The sequence below is a fragment of the Lepus europaeus genome, chromosome 16 (genome assembly GCF_033115175.1).
Source record: "Lepus europaeus isolate LE1 chromosome 16, mLepTim1.pri, whole genome shotgun sequence".
NCBI classification, from domain to species: domain Eukaryota; kingdom Metazoa; phylum Chordata; class Mammalia; order Lagomorpha; family Leporidae; genus Lepus; species Lepus europaeus.
In genome coordinates, this window is record NC_084842.1 from 4,802,008 (window position 1) to 4,818,626 (window position 16,619).

Consider the following 16,619-nt stretch of genomic DNA (forward strand, 5'->3'; position numbering starts at 1 on the left):
TTTTTTTTTTTTTTTGACAGGCAGAGTGGACAGTGAGAGAGAGAGACAGAGAGAAAGGTCTTCCTTTTGCCGTTGGTTCACCCTCCAATGGCCGCCGCGGTAGGCGTGCTGCGGCCGGCGCACTGCACTGATCTGATAGCAGGAGCCAGGTGCTTCTCCTGGTCTCCCATGGGGTGCAGGGCCCAAGCACTTGGGCCATCCTCCACTGCACTCCCTGGCCACAGCAGAGAGCTGGCCTGGAAGAGGGGCAACCGGGACAGGATCGGTGCCCCGACCGGGACTAGAACCCGGTGTGCCGGTGCCGCAAGGCGGAGGATTAGCCTAGTGAGCCGCAGCGCCAGCCAAGAATACCATATTTAAAAAAAAAAAAAAAAAACTGCACTTTTAAGGGTAGTCTGGGAAACAACAGAAACTAAAATTAAAATTGCTCCCCAAATAAAATACTACTTTAAGTCAAAAGTCCCGCCTCATCCCACATGCATCTTTAAATCTCCCTAAGGATATTCATAAATGCCATCAAAAGTTGTTTTCTTTAAGAGAAATAAACTGGCAGCTCCAAGATTTTAAATCATTAATGTTTTGTTTGTTTTGTTTTCGTTTTTTTTATTTCTGACAGAGTGGACAGTGAGAGAGACAGAGAAAGGTCTTCCTTTGCCATTGGTTCACCCTCCAATGGCCGCTGCAGCCGGCGCATTGCGCTGATCCAAAGCCAGGAGCCAGGTGCTTATCCTGGTCTTCCATGGGGTGCAGGGCCCAAGCACTTGGGCCATCCTCCATTACACTCCCGGCCATAGCAGAGAGCTGTACAGGAAGAGGGGCAACTGGTACTAGAACCGGGTGTGCCGGCACCGCTAGGCGGAGGATTAGCCTGTTGAGCCACGGCGCCAGCTAAATCATTAATCTTGTCAGGAAGAAAAGTTTGGGTTAAAAGCTCAAAGTCTGTAAATTATTCTAGAAGCTATGAAATAGGAGTCTTTCCCAAGGTCAGAAAAGCTGTTGGAGACCAAAGTTGTTTCCACTGCTACAGTGACAATTTGAGAATCATCAGTAATACTCCTGTGTGATAACCTGTAATTGTCTATTTCAATTTGATTTCTAAATGATGCCCATTCTTTGCTAGCCACAAACCCCAGCCAACTGTGATACAACCTGAAGAACGGATTGAGTCCGAGTATTATTTAAAACTGGACAACCCAGATTCAGGTGGATTCTTTTTTTAATATTTGGTAGATAGGTGTATTTGTGTATCTGCGTGTTGATCTAGTTTGTGCCTATAAAGAAAATTAAAAACATTGAAGTATCCCTCTGTCAAGGTTAAATTAACAACTGTGCTTTTTTTTTTTTTTTTTTCAGTTATTTCTTTTCTTTGAATAAAATTTTATCAGCTCCCCAGACTTCCTGGCTCCACATCCTTCTTCCACTTGGCTTAATAAGGCTTCTCAGCACCCGCACCCCCAGGCTAATGATCTCTGGACATGTATGTGGTGAAAGCATCCATTTGTCTTTATACAAAAGATTTTAAAATCTTTTACCATCTTTGGCACATCTTCAATACAAACCAGATAATATAACTTTGGTTTTGTGAGATAAGCTCTCTTTAAAGCAAGAAACTTAATTGATTATTTCAGGTGTGACCGTCAGCAACAAGGTTTCACGTCCTCGACGAACAATGACGGAAAGGGAATCATTGTCCTTAACAGCCTCGATGACATCAGTGGTGGTAGTAACAGGTTGCCCATTTATGCTGACAATCACATCGTGGTCTCTTAACCCAGAGCTAGGAGAGAAGGGAAAATAAATACAGAAATAAAAAGACCATGAAAATATAGAAAGAGCATATTTATCCCCGTCTAAAATCCAACATCTCCTTTCTTAAGGTATTTCTACTTTGTTGGCGCTGAACATACACAAACCAGGAAACTAGAACTAGTGTTCTAAATATTCTGGGAGAACCCTGAAGGACAGCCACCCTCCTGACATTTGTAAGAAAGACATCCTATCAGAATCTCATGTAAGAAGTGTACTCCTCCCACATATGCTGCATTTGGCTCTGAGCAGAGGTATGGCTTTCACTGGCTGTTCATCTCCGGCCCCTGGGAACCTCAAGCGCACCCCCAGACTCACCAGCAGCAGTGAAAAGCCCAATTCCCCCACAGCTTGTGGAACTGGAGTGCACGCTGAGCAGCATCTGCTTCTGGTCAACCCTCCAAGTCTAAAACACTTAAAGCTCTGATTCTAAGCTCCTTTGCCCCATAGTTGGGTTATACTCAGTCTCCATCATCTTTTCTTCACATAGAAAATATATTCTATAAACAAAAACCAGTTCAGGCCGGCGCCGTGGCTTAACAGGCTATTCCTCCGCCTCGCGGTGCCGGCACACCCGGTTCTAGTCCCTGTTGGGGCACCGGATTCTATCCCGGTTGCCTCTCTTCCAGGCCAGCTCTCTGCTATGGCCCGGGAAGGCAGTGGAGGATGGCCCAAAGTGCTTGGGCCCTGCACCCGCATGGGAGACCAGGAGAAGCACCTGGCTCCTGGCTTCGGATCAGCGCAATGCGCCGGCCGCAGCGGCCATTGGAGGGTGAACCAACGGCAAAAAGGAAGACCTTTCTCTCTGTCTCTCTCTCTCACTATCCACTTTGCCTGTCAAAAAAAAAAAAAAAAAAAAAAACCAGTTCAAATACAAAACTGCAATAAATACATAGCTATGCTGCTGCTTCATCTTAAAGGCAAAAATAGGCTGGAAGAAAACCATTGACTTAAATGGCTTCAGAAGACACCGGTTAAGAGAAATGAGAAGTTCAAGGAAGAATGATAGTGTGAAGGATTATCAAGATAAATGGAGTTTAGGGGCCAGTGCTGTGGTATAGTGGGCTAAGCCTCCACCTGAAGTGCCAGCATCCCATATGGGCACCAGCTTGTGTCCCAGCTGCTCCTCTTCTGATCTAGCTCTCTGCTATGGCCTGGGAAAGCAGTAATGGCCCAAGTGCTTGGGCCCCTGCACACCCATGGGAGACCTGGAAGAAGTTTCTGGCTCCTGGCTTCAGATCGACCCAGCTCCAACCATTGCAGCCATCTTGGGAATGAACCAGTGGATGGAAAACCTCTCTCCCTCCCTCTCTTAACTCTACCTCTCAAATGAATAAATAAAATCTTTAATATATATATGGAGATTGGGGACAGCATTGTGGCACAGCCACTTAAGCTACCAGCATCCCATTTCAGAGTGCCAGTTTGAGTCTACACTGCTCTGCTTCCCATCCAGCTCTCTGCTAATGCATCTGGGAAAGCAGTAGAAGATGGCCTAAGTCCTTGGGCCCTTGCACCCATGTGGGAGAACTGGAAGAAGCTCCTGGCTTCGGATTGGCCCAGCTCCAGCCACTGCAACCATCTGAGGACTTAATCAATGGATGGAAGCTCTCTCTGCCTCTGCCTCTGCCTCTCTGTAACTCTGCCTTTCAAATAAATAAATAAATCTTAAAAAAAAAAAAAAAAAAAAAGGTGCCTGACAAAGAGTAAATGCTTCATCCGTGCCAGCTGTTATTATCATTAGGGATAAATGCCACAAAGCCAGATTCACATGTGTCCGTGACTTCCATGTAATTCTTGCATTTGAAGGTGAATATGAATCACCTGTGGGTCTTGTTAAAACAGTAGATTCTGATTCAGTGGCTCGAAGGTGGGGCCTGCGACTGCATTTCTGAAAAAGGCTTCAGTTGATGCCAAAGCTACTAGATAACATACCACATTTTCAATAGCAAGGACTTACAGAACTCAAAGGAATAAAACCCTAGCCATGAATAAGAAATTAAAATAATGAGGGGGTTGGCAGAGCAGGCCAGGAGCCAGGAAAGTCTGGAGAAGTCTATGATAAGCCCACTTTAATAACATGCATCCTAACAGCTGTGCTAAACAGTACTTTTTTTTTTAAGATTTATTTATTTATTTGAAAGGCAGAGTTGGGATGGCACTGAGGTGCGATGGCTTAAGCCACGGCCTTCAGCACCAGCATCCCATTTGGGCACCAGTTCAAGTCCCAACTGCTCCACTTCTGATCCAGCTCTCTGCTAATGTGCCTGGGAAAGCAGCAGAGGATGGCCTACGTCCTTGGGCCATCACAAACATGTGGAAGACCCAAAAGAAGTTCCAGGTTCCTGGCTTCAGCCGGGCCCAGCCCTGGCCATGGTGAGTGAATCAGCAAATGGAAGATCTCTGTCTCTCCCTCTCTATCTCTGTAATTCTGACTTTCAGCTAAATAAATTCCTAAAAGAAACAGCAAAATCAGCTGGAGAACCTTCTTTGAGGGCTGTTCTACCTTTCACTTTATTATACAGGAAAAAAGGGTATGAAAATGCCTAAAATATATACTAAAAGTGAGAGCACCTAGGACTCCTCCCATTCTGAAAAATTATTAATCATCAATTATTTAAATAAGTATATATTTGAATAAACTTTGGAGTCAGCATTGTGGTGCAGAGTTAAGCTGCCACCTGTGATAGCTGCATCCCATATGGGTATGAGTTAGAGTCTCAGCTGCTCCACTTTCAATCCAGCTCCTTGCTAATGTGCCTGAGAAGGCAGCAGAGGATGGCTCAAGTAGTTGGGCCGGCCCTGCCACCCATGTGGGAGACCTGGATGGAGTTCCAGGTTCCTGATTTCAGCCTGCCCCAGCCCTGGCTGTTGCAGCCATTTGGGGGTGGATCTCTCTCAGATTAAATTGATAATGTATCTTAACTATATCTAAGATGTTATCACCATAACATACTTCATATTTTTAATTATTAATAAGCATTTTAGACTTGTTCATATCAGTCTTTGAAATCCACTCAACAATATGCACACTCAATATAAAACAGCATCTTCCATAGTGAAACGCAATCCTTCCAAAATAGAAAAGGTATGTTTAGTGAGGGGATTATTTTACACTGGAGCAGCCATTTGGTCTGGTAGTTAAGGCATCAGTTGGGACTCCTCCCCCCCCCCCATATCTCATATCAGAGAGGGTTTGAGGAGCAGTTCCACTCCTGATTCCAGGCCCCTGCTAATGCACATCCTGGGAGACAGCAGATGATGGCTCAGGGTGGTCCCTGCCACCCTTGTGAGGGACCTGGATTAAGTTTCCAGCTCCCAGCTTCAGCCAGACCTAACCCAGCCACTGCAGGCATTTGGGAAGTTCACTAGAGGAAGGGAGTTCTCTCTGTCTCTGTATGTCTGTCCCTCTCTCTGTCCTCTCTCTGTCTCTCTGCCTATCAATAAAAATAAATGTACAGTGCTTCTGGGTTTTTTTTAACTGATTAAATCCATTCCAAATGTTTAACACACATATAGGTAGTAGCCACCACCGTGGACAGAGCTTCTCTAGATCCCACCCACTTTTACCACTGCACAGATCTAGAAGGAACAAAGGAAGCTGAGCACGCCTCACCTCTCAGCAGCTGTTCCTTGAATCACTTCGTATACTAGAACCCCGGAGCTCACATCAGGGAAATCTGGATCTTGCCGTTTCATTTCCTGAAGAAGGCTGTGAAAAGTGGAAAGGTTAGGAAGCAGTGTCTTGAGCCCCTGAGCCCTGGCAAAAGCCTGCAGCTCTGAACAGGTGCTTCATCTTTTATGCTCAAGGCTCCAGGCGCCAGCGGCATGGCCTCAGACCACTCACAGACACCCTCCCCCGGGGGGAGGTCCAATCCTCTGTCCAAAACCTAGAACCACCAGACATCATTTAATGCAGCCACAGTGAGAGACACAATGTGCAGATCGAGGCAGATACAGACCCTGTGAAAATTGGGCCTCTGGCCACCACAGTGCCTACTGTAGCCCAAAGCTTTCACTTTTCCTGAACACTGTCCAGCTATGACTTTTGCCTGTTAAAAAAAAAAGGGGGGGAGAGGGATGGCACTGTGGTGCAGTGAGCTAACACCCTGGCCTGCAATGCCGGCACCCTTATGGGTGCAGGTTCGAGACCTGGCTGCTCCACTTCCGATCTAGCTCTCTGCTGTGGCCTGGGAAAGCAGTGGAAGATGGCCCAAGTCCTTGGACCCCTGCACCCACATGGGAGACCCAGAAGAAGCTCCTGGCTCCTGGCTTTGGTTCAGCACAGCTCCAGCCATTGCAGCCAATTGGGGAGTGAACCATTGGATGGAAGACCTCTCTCTCTCTCCTCTCTCTGTGTAACTCAAATAAATAAATAAATAAATCTTAAAAAAAAAAAAACACACACATGTTCGCACTCATACTTACTTCATAGTGAGGGGCAGCATCCTCAGACCCAGGTATTTCTTCTGTAAAAGAGACTTTCCTGGAAAAGGAAATGATAATGCCTTACAAACCACGAAACTTCACTCCCTCTGACAGAACTGCAGAGACACCCACCCAGGTACCCTCTTTCTGTCCATAGTGAAATGCATGGCTCAGAGAACCCTCGTCAGGAGCACCCAGGCTTCTCCCACCCAGCTCCCCACCTCCGGCCCACGCGCTCATCCTCTCCCCCGGTTTGATCCAAGTACTTCCAGGTACAATTCAAGCTCAGCTTTGCCACCAAGCCCACATTCTGTAATCTGAGTAGCCCAGGCCTAAACAGCGTTCAAGCGGTTATCTCCAAAGAATGAAACACACAAGAGGGCCCCACGACAATCCCAACAGCCTTTACCTTTCAACTGGCGCTCGTGGTAGTCGGCCAAGAACTGTCGGATGCGATCTGAGGGGATTGCAAAGGAGATGCCTGCGGTCACCTTCAGCGTGTTTATGCCGATCACATCCCCATCCTGGCAAGGGAGGAGACCTCCTTCAATCAGGGTTTTGCAAACTGAGCAGTGCACACCACAGCAAGCAGAGGTAGGGGTGCCACTCATCGCTTAGGTTCAGAAAACACAGGAACTAGAGGGAATTTTTAGACAGCAATGGCTGTTACTTTCCAGGGCACATAATGTGGTAGGACAGCAGAGTGGAGCTGCCCAGGGGCAAAGCTACCTTTTCTTTCAAGGTCAAAATGTCAAGGCAGCTGAGAATGTTGGTTTTTTTATATTGAGCTCATGTTTTTTCCCTCAGTAAGTTACACTGACTTTAAAATAGTCATGGCTTGTGCTTTGATATAAATAAAAACACAAGGAGTATTTGCCTTTTTATTACTTTAATGAGACTAAAAATAAGCATGGAAAAAAGGCAAAAATTTGTTGGAGTTGTAGCAACACTTCAAGGAAGCCATTCAGAAGAAATTGGGATTGACTTTAGGCAACTAATGTCGCATAAGATAAAGATACAAAGTAGAAAATACTTTCCTGGTAATGTACTTCATCATCTGTTAGCCTTTGACAATGCAAAAGACAGAAAAGAGATTTCTCATCATATTCAAATACAGATTATACTTCAGAAGAACAACCTGAAATTCTGTATTTCATACTTGCTCTCATTAACTCATTGTATTTTTTTTTTAAATAAAAAAGCAGGTACAAAAAGTTACATGCAGTGTTATGAGTTAAAAGCACTCAATCATTTCACATACAATGCATCTTCTTAAAAGCAAATGCAGGGTGAGCACTGGGTGCAGCAGTTGTCGCCACTTGAGAGCACAGTGTTGTGATACAGCAGACAAAGCTGCTGGTTGCAATGCTGGCATCACATGTAGGCACAGCTTCCTGTCTCTGCTATTCCTCTTCCAATCTGGCTCCCTGCTATGGCCTGGGGAAAGCAGCAGAGGACAGCCCAAGTGCTTGGGCCCCCTGCTACCCACATGGAGACCTAGGAGATGCCCCTGGCTCCTGGCTTCAGCCTGGCCTAGGCCTGGCCATTGTGGCCATCTGGGGAGTGAACCAAGAGATGGAAAACCTCTCTCTCTCTCCTTCCCCTCTCTCTCTCTCTGTAACGCCTTCAAATAAATAAATCTTTAAAAAAAAAAAAAAAAGTCACTGCTTGAGACACCACATCCCATATTGGGTCCTGGGAGGCAGCAGATGATAGCTCAAGTACTTGGGTCCTCACCACCTGCATGGAAGACCTGGATGGAGTTCCCAGTTCCTGGCTTCAACCTGGCCCAGCCCCAGCTATTGGGGACATTTGGGGAATGAACCAGTGGATGGGAGATCTCTCTGTCTCTCTGCCTTTCAAATAAATAATGAATAAATAGTAAAGAAAAAATGCAATATTTAAAGAAGAGCCAAAACAATCAGCCCAAAAAGGCTTGGGAAACACAATCCCAGGCTGGGAATCAAAGATCACTGCACTTCCTTCCATTTGAGCAACTAGAATCCATGGCCTTTCCACTACAGACAAAAACTGAAGAACAAAATACATGACAGCAATGAGTTCTGACTGAGGCCCTTCCTCTCCTTAAGTGGGTCAAAATGAAGACCAGGCTCGTGATGGAATCGGCATTTTTAGATGACAGACAGTTATTCACATGTAGCCATAGAGACTTTTTAAGGATATACATGACACAGCACAGTTGGGAATTTGGCATTAATCTGGGTTTAATATCCAGGGCTTTGGGTAACTCTCCAAAGAAAACAGAAAATGTGTTGAAGGAAAAAAATTCGAAGCAAGCCAGAGCCAGAACCCTGGTGCTGTCACTGGGACGAGACCACCCATCACAGACCTTGACTATCTCCTGACCTCCTTCTCAAGATCCAAGGATAGCAAAGCACCATCCCACAACTCTCCACGCAAGAGTGGCACATACATCAGCATCACAGTATTCGGAAAAAGTCTTTGAAAATTAGGAAGAAACATGAAGCAGCAGGGAAAGTGGCCACTTACCAAGTTCACCAGAGGCCCACCAGAATTCCCGTGCTAGAGACAGAATTTGGAAAAAGCGTCAGTAAGGCCAGTTGAATACGTTTCTCCTTGTCATTTACACATACTTCCCAAAGAGGGTTACCATAAGCAATCCACTCTATAAACTCCTGTTTCCCCCAGGACAGGCAAATGTAGGACCACCACTGTCAACATCAACTGTGACTTCTAGGACACAGCCTCAGAGACCACCCAGCATCCTGACCCCAACATCCAACAGCTTAGTCTCTAAGAACAGGGCATTGCATTCTTCTCCTGGTGATCTAACTGAACTCTGGACATCCCCCCAAAGAAGCCACAGGGAAAAGAGGCTGCTCTCGAATTTTGCTGCTTTTCTCACTGCACTGCCAGGATCTTATGGGCTGAAGAAGGACCTGCTCATGACTCACGTTAATGATGGCATCGGTCTGGATATAGTCCATGTCCGAATCCTTCAGCCCTAGCTCTTTGCCCTCTCGCTGTGTCGTGCTGACAATTCCCGCAGTCACTGTGTCCTGCAGAGAAAACGGGCTGCCCAAGGCCACCACGAACTCTCCAGCCCGAAGGTCAGATGATCTTCCCAGCAGCAGTACAGGAAGGTCAGTCTGCACACAGGCAAGGAAGGGCCAGGAGGACAGACAGGCAAAGAATACATCAAGACGGAATTGACTGGTATTTGTGCCTAACACACATGTGACCCCCACCACTATCATTTTAGCCTTCATCATTTAAGACGCACCCACCCACGCAGGTTCAACGATTACCCCACACTACTTTCTGCAAGCCCTCACTCCTGGATGATCAGGGGCACCTCTAAGATCTAAAATTACTGCCTTATAGAAGTTAGTATCAATGAAGCACCTGGGAAGGAACTGGGAAAGATAAACTGACCTTAGCAATTATGTAGCACTATTCCAGTTCAAAACTTACAATGTGAAAAAGCCACAAATGGAAAGGAGAGCTCCAGGAGGAGGCTTCTCAAATAGATGTGCACACAGATCACCCAGGGATCTTATTAAAATGCAGATTCTGAGTCAGGAGAGCTGGGTGCATTCTGAAAATCTGCCTTTCTATAAAGCTGTCTGCAGGTCAATCGACATTCTGGAGTGCAGACCATACTTTGTGCAGCCAGGACCTTAGCAGCTTTGAGTTCACAGCAATAATATCTGGTGTGCTGACACCAGATATTTTTCCAGAAGCAGCATCTGTTGAAGAAGGAATTACTGGAGAAAAATTACTGGGGAAGGGTTGTTGACTACTGGGTGGTTCATTGAAACTGTTAAACTCAGGAGAGAGCAAAAAACCAGAATCTAGGAGGAAAAATCATCAGAAAGTTTTGACTCCTCAAAAAGTTCATGGAAAATGCATATTATGAAAAAAACTGCATGGATTTCAAAATGTTTGACACCAAAATCAACTTACCTTTCATTCCATTTTCCCACCAACTTTTTAAAGTCCTTTCATGCTAGCTAAGAAAGCTGTGGCATAGCCGTAGAGTGAGAAAGAAAACATCGGCACATAGATGAAAATTCTTCAGCTATACACACCCTTAACTCTTCGACCTCAAATACTCACATTTGGCTCAATCTTAATCAGGGCAAGATCCAATTTGTGGTCAATGTCCTTGACAGTGGCCTCATACTGGACCCCACTCTGGAGTTCCACCTGGATGCGCTGCTGGTTAGTGAGCACGTGAGCGTTGGTGACAATGAGTCCGTCCTCTGACACTATGAACCCGGAGCCACTGGACGCGGGAATGTCCTTGCTGCTCAGAGGGGACCTGTCTCCACAGGACAACCAGGTAAGCACAGGGCAGTGAAACCAGGGCAGCCGCTCCCAGGCTGTGAGTCAGAACGTCACATTTACTAAACACACACACATCACAGTTCCCTGGGACATTTTACTTTTCCCCATCTGTGTTTTCATTCCCTCCATGTACAAATGGGCCAGGCCCACAGTGCCCTGGCCATCTCCTGTGAACCTGACAGAGAGCTGGGACCAACTCTCCCTTTCTATAGGACACTAATCTCTTCTTCCAGATTGCTCAAGGAAGCGCCCCATGGGCTTACACTGCTGATCGCATTCCGGATACCACAGACAAACGTGGGCCTGGCCTCGCAGCATCAGGGAAAAGCAATCAAAAATCTGGCTACCCACTGGCCTTGTATTTAGAACAAATTAATCCTCTCCGGGGGACTGGATTTTCTTGCAGGTAGACAGGGGGTTGGGCGAGACTCCCCCGCCACAATGCCTATCAGCTCTTACCTCGGGCCTTAACTGTTGCCTTGAGGGACAAATGTTCTCCCTCAAATGTTTCTTTGAGGGAGAAAGACATCCCAGCCCCCTAAGTGTACAGGAGCGGCTCAGCTTTGAAAGCCGAAGTCCTTGCCTGTGCCTCTGCTCTCTGGCTAAATCACCCCGAGCCTCAGTTTCTCCAAATCGATTTTTGGGGTTAAGCGAGGCGTGGCAAGGGCCCGGAAGCACCAGAAAACAGTCGGCTGGAGCTTTGGGTCCTCCTCCCACCGCCTTTACCTGCGGAACAGCTGCAAGTGAACCACAGCCGGCGCCACCTTCTCCACCACCGCGGCGATGAAGTTGTACTTGCTCCGGAGCCGGCCTGCGCTTCCGGTCCCTGGGAAGCAACGCTCCGCTGCTTGGGGTCTCCCTTCTCCCTCCCTGGCTCCCCTTCCCCTCTCCTTTCTCTCTGTCGTCTCCTCCACCTTTAATTAAGGAGGCAAGAACTGAGCAGAGAGAACACCCCCGCCCCCTCCGCGAATAAGGTGACTTCCACTCCATCAGCGTCCCCGGCGCACCTGGGTCCCCGCAGCTCCCTTTCTGCACGGGCACCGCCGGCAGTGCGCCCCGGAGGCGCGCGGCGCGGTTCTCGGCACGGAGCGCGCACAGGCTCGGGTAGGTGCGCCCGTCGCTGCCGCACACGGCCGCCCCCACCGCCGGGCAGCCGCAGGTGCCGTGCCAGGCGCCGCCGACGCGCTCGGCGCGGCACTGCAGCCCCAGGGCGCACGGCCGGCCCCGCAGCCCGCCGCACGCTTCGCCCTCGGCCGCGGCGCAGATGCGGCAGCAGCGGCAGCGGTCGAGCACCGGCGTGATCCCCGAGGAGCAGGTGGGCAGCGGCGGGCAGCGCGTCGGCTCGCAGGTTGCGGGACAGGGCATCGAGGCCCTGGACCTCCTCGCCTCGACGCTGGGGACAGGCCCGGGGCCCAGCAGCAGCAGCAGCCCCAGCCAAAGGAGTGGCCCGAGCCCAGCGGGCAGCCGCTGCGGTCTGGGCATCCTGCTCCCTTCTCTGCCTGCGTCCACTTTTCCAGTTGCTTCACTCTGGCCCCGAAGTGGCTCTGGGTGAGCAATACTTTCTCTGAGCTGGGACGCCGCCTTTGCCAGGTCCCAGGCTTTAAGTGGCGGACCTTGGCAGAGCCCCTCAGAAACACACCCTGTACCATCCGCCCCCACCCCCACCCCCAGGCAGTACACGGACGTCCCCAGCGCTGGCCTGCGCATGGACCCACCTCTGGGGTGGGGTGTGGGGGCAGACTGACCAGAGAAATCATCCACCCACGGCCAGAGGGCCAGTATGAGAAAAACACGCGACCATGCTTCAGTATTTCACATGGTTTTATTACAAAACAAGCAACGAAACAGTTTTAGAAAAGTATTCTTTGCTACACACCAACTAGGAGATCACATCAAATGAGAAGCATGTACAGTTCCACGCGCTGAGCTCGCCAGCACTTTACAACCAGTGCATTTCACGGCTGGAACACACAGGTTCAAAACGCAATCATGCCACACCTTCCCTGACCAGAGGGGATGCGGACACACGGGGCGTTTTTGCCAAACGTTCGCTGAATCCGCAGGCTACCTAGCATGAGTGACTGTAATTGCTGCAGGCAGTTAACAGAGAGACAGAAAAGGGGAGTGGGGAGTGAGGGGAAGTGGCTGCCAAGAACCCTGTCCACTTCTGCCATGCTCAGCAAAGCTGACTTGGGAAACTCACTTTCGGAGAGGCCTCTGACCCGATTAACACTGAAAACCAACCTATCAAATCCGATTGCTAACCTTAGGCTGAATCTGCTATTTATTTATGCGTCTTTTTGGCCTCTAACTTTCAAAAAGGAGAACATAGTTTGCTTCAAGTAAACTAAGAAGCTAGTTAAATCTACTCTCTCATTCAACTCAGAAACAGATGTGTCATCCACTACCTTGACCTGAGGTGGATGTGTACCCTTAGCATCCTTGTGGTACCTTACAGAATGCAAAAGACCAAACTATTTGCATCTAGCAACAGACCCTGAGTAAGCAAGTCCTACAAAGCTTTCAAGGGTGACAGAGAGGTGAGGGGAGCACTTGAAATACTATCATAAACAGTGACGTCAAGACCACCTCAAAAGCCTTCTAAGAAAGAGCCCGACTCAGAGAAGGTTTTTATTCCAGAGAAAATGCAGTACCTTTTTTCCATTCCTTTTTTCTAAAACTCACGTTTGTTCCCAAGCCTATATGCACTTAACCACTAACCTATCCTCACCCTGTTTTTTTCTATTTTGCTCTGTTGTAGACATTTAAAACTAAATGCTTTGGTCATGCGCGCACCATCTTTGGCTCAAATTGAAAGACTATGGTGTGAAATTGTCTAGAAGGTAAGAAATATGGACAGAAAGGGAATCCTGAAATAAGATTTGGAAATGAGAATGCCTGTGGAGATAACTGTATTTATCTGATACTGGAACTACCCTGACAATGTTGTAACTTGAAATTCCCAAGTATTTGACAATCAGAATTCTTGTTGTCCCTTTACCAAGACAATACAATCTGGATTATAAATATGTTTAACACATTCTCAAAATAGATCATACTGATTAAGAGCACTATCACTTTAACAGCCAATGTATTTAAGAATAGCAATCTAGCAGAGAGTTTATTTTTAAAAAGGGAGAAATGGGTAGAGTTTCACAGTTTTAAACACCAAAAGATGACGTCTTTTCCATGAGTAAGGGAATGTCTAAAGAAACAGCAAACGTTCCCAGTTTATTTTCATGATTTCTACATTGCATTGTGTACTCTGAGTAGCCGAAGAATTTTCTTTAGGAAAATGTGAAGGTTAAGCCAGAGACAAGGAACTTTAGGAATTAAGAATGGCTTCAGGAAATCAGCCCACTTAACTCATGTTGTACCTTGACCATTCATAAGCCAGCATTTGAGGACAGAGAGTACATGAGTTTACAGAAAAGAGGGAGGAAACAGAAGGAGGAAGAGATACAGCGGTGAATTTCCGTTTTTATGCCAGGACCAACAAATCAAACTTCGTTTTGGAGAGGGGCAGCTCCAATGCAACACAGTGAAACTGGCTTCTCAGAAGGACACAAACTTCAGGAAAACACGGTTCCCCCCAGGCATAGGGACTTTTCTCATCAAATGTGTCCCCTCTGCATCAGGTATGCACATGGGAGGAGAGAGATATACTTAGGTAAAAATGCTTCTCTTAGTCTCCTTCCTCTAGTCACTAATTTTAATTACAACATATAATTAAATGATCTAGCTGGTAAAAGTTGCAGACAGAAATGAGCTAAGTTCTCTCTCTACTTAGGGAGCCCCTAAAGAGTTCCCAGTGGCATTTCACCATGTATGTTGGCTGGACAAGGTTCTCCCAGGGGCCACAGAAAGTGGTGTCTTCTCACCAAATGGAAGAAAATAATGTCCTGAAATCTGGAAAGGAAACTCAATCTTCTATGCTCTTCTACCTGAAAAATCCCTAGCCAGCAACTTGTAACCTCACATTCAATGTTTCTGTGGCCTAATTTCCACTTCGTTACAAACACAGGTATCTCAAGGTTAAATCTTTGCATCTCTCTACTGTTAAGTACACAGAACCTTCATCGGATTACAGGGTTTGATCATGCATGCACAGAAGGCTTCATTCAAAGAGCAACACAAAGAATAAAAAATGAAAGCCTGTTGGGTGTTTGACCTAGGGTTAAGATGTCCATGTCCCCTATCAGAGTTCCTGGGTTCAAGTCCTGGCTGTGCTCCTGATGCTTCCAGCTAATGCAAACCCTAGGAGGCAGCAGTGATGACTCAAACAGTTGAACCTCTGCCACCCACATGGGAGATGTGGATTGGGTTCACAGCTCCCAGCTTCTACCAGGCCCAGATCTGGTTGTCATGGGCATTTGGGAAGTGAACTAGCGGCTGGGCACTCTGTCTTATCCAGGTCTTTCTGTGTGTGCCTCTCAAATAATAAAAAGCAAAGAAAGTCAATCTTCCAGGGTCTACAAAACACAGCACTTAAAATTATGCTAATGTTGGGCCATGCAAAAAGAACCGTGAGGCCCAAGGATTCAAGATAATCTTTGCCAAAACAGGATTTTCCTGCTGTCTGGAAAACATGGATCACAAGGCTTAGCTGGATGAACTTTAATCCATCCCTTCCCAGCACCTATGTTAATGTTACCATGAAACTCAGAGCTCCATCTATCACACATGTGAATCATCACACACTCATCAACCCTCCACACATCCCAAATCACATCGTGTCCTGGGAAATGCTAGGTTGTCAACTGCAATAACGTTTAACACTGATAAACCCATCCTTGGGGCCCAACGCAGAAACTGGGTTGGGTAGGTCTTTTGCATGCATCTATAGTAGTACCTGGGATCAAAGAGCATCTGGAGGAGAAGAAAGGGCTTTCCAAAGCTGGCTGATACACTGGGGGTGAATTACTCCCCACACCTTACAAGGGGCCCCCCATCTCTTCCCCTAAGGATCTGCCCCAGCAGCTGCCCTCCAGCCCAGAGATTTTTAACAGCACCTCTCAGAATGCATCCCAGCAAAGCCAAGGCCTGGCTCTTCCACCATCTCTCTACCTTCCACTGGGGTTAGTTCTCACCCACCCACTGCACAAGCCTCAGCCAACAAACAGGAATGGGATAAAACCAAGTGACTGGCATATGACTCTCTTCCTGGACTGGAAACTCAATGAAAAAACTAAAACAAGGAACAAGGAAATAAAACTGGCTTGGGGCAGTGCAACTGGACTCCCACCCTCCTCCAGAAAGGCACTGCTACAATAACCCCTCACCCAGAAGACATGGGAATAGTTCAACAAGAGGCAACCTGCTCTCCCCCTGAGGATGCCTCCATGTCTAGCCTACTGATTTTCCCAAATTAAATACACTGCATTGATATTACAAAAGGGGAAGGGGGAAGCCAGTCATTTGGGCCCCTCCCACAGAGCATCCACAGGAACATGGGTGCTACAAAGGCCTCTGGCCACCCTCCAACAAGGCAGAGAAACTGAGTCACAGCCACTTTCTCTCTAGTCTTCCTACCCTCCCTCCCTCCCAGGGCTCTGGGCTTCATCACACATCAGAGGTCCGTATGTTCTCATCATCTAGGTTGAACACAAATGGTTTCTCCTTGGGGTGCTGGGGCTCTGATCTGTGCCTTATCCGGGAGCTGGGCAACACCCCAGCAGCATTGCTCTCGCCAAGCCGAGGCAAGAACAAAGAGTCCTCTGGCGTCTCTTCGGCAGGAAGCAGCTTTTCCCCGGCCTGGGGCACAGGTGTCCAGGGTTGCCACGAGGCGGCCATGGAGGGAGCTTTGCAGAGGGCTTTCTTTTCTTCCACAGGTGGACGCCCCCTGCCCAAGACAGAGTTGGGTCCACCCGAGAGGCTGGAACTTCCAGGTCTCGTCAAAGAAATGGATCTAGAAAAGGATATTTCCTATCAAAACAAAAGGGAAGAGAGAGATAGAGTAAAATAATGGTTTCTCCCAATGATGTTTATCCCAAGTCCCCACCCAGGATTGCCACCTCTTGGATCCAGGGACACCAGTCTACAGAAATGGAATC

The 16,619-nt window shown here is 47.6% G+C and overlaps 2 protein-coding genes across 5 annotated transcripts in view; both read right to left on the reverse strand.

Annotated features, from left to right (window-relative positions):
- Positions 1–379: 379 nt before the first annotated feature.
- Positions 380–12,148, reverse strand: HTRA4 (HtrA serine peptidase 4). Its single transcript, XM_062212897.1, has 9 exons — positions 11,574–12,148; positions 11,293–11,392; positions 10,336–10,540; positions 9,171–9,365; positions 8,746–8,778; positions 6,644–6,758; positions 6,235–6,292; positions 5,423–5,518; positions 380–1,777 (listed from the first exon to the last, which is right to left on the reverse strand). Exons 1-9 carry the CDS (start codon positions 12,046–12,048, stop codon positions 1,612–1,614), a joined length of 1,443 nt encoding a protein of 480 aa, XP_062068881.1. The 5' UTR covers positions 12,049–12,148; the 3' UTR covers positions 380–1,611.
- A 227-nt stretch (positions 12,149–12,375) lies between these two features.
- Positions 12,376–16,619, reverse strand: part of PLEKHA2 (pleckstrin homology domain containing A2) — a 65,827-nt gene continuing 61,583 nt past the window's right edge. For all 4 annotated transcript variants that reach the window (XM_062213050.1, XM_062213049.1, XM_062213052.1 and 1 more), the window contains exon 12: positions 12,376–16,491. In XM_062213050.1, coding sequence (XP_062069034.1) covers positions 16,129–16,491 — 363 coding nt within the window. In that variant the 3' untranslated portion in view covers positions 12,376–16,128. The remainder of the gene's footprint in view (positions 16,492–16,619) is intronic.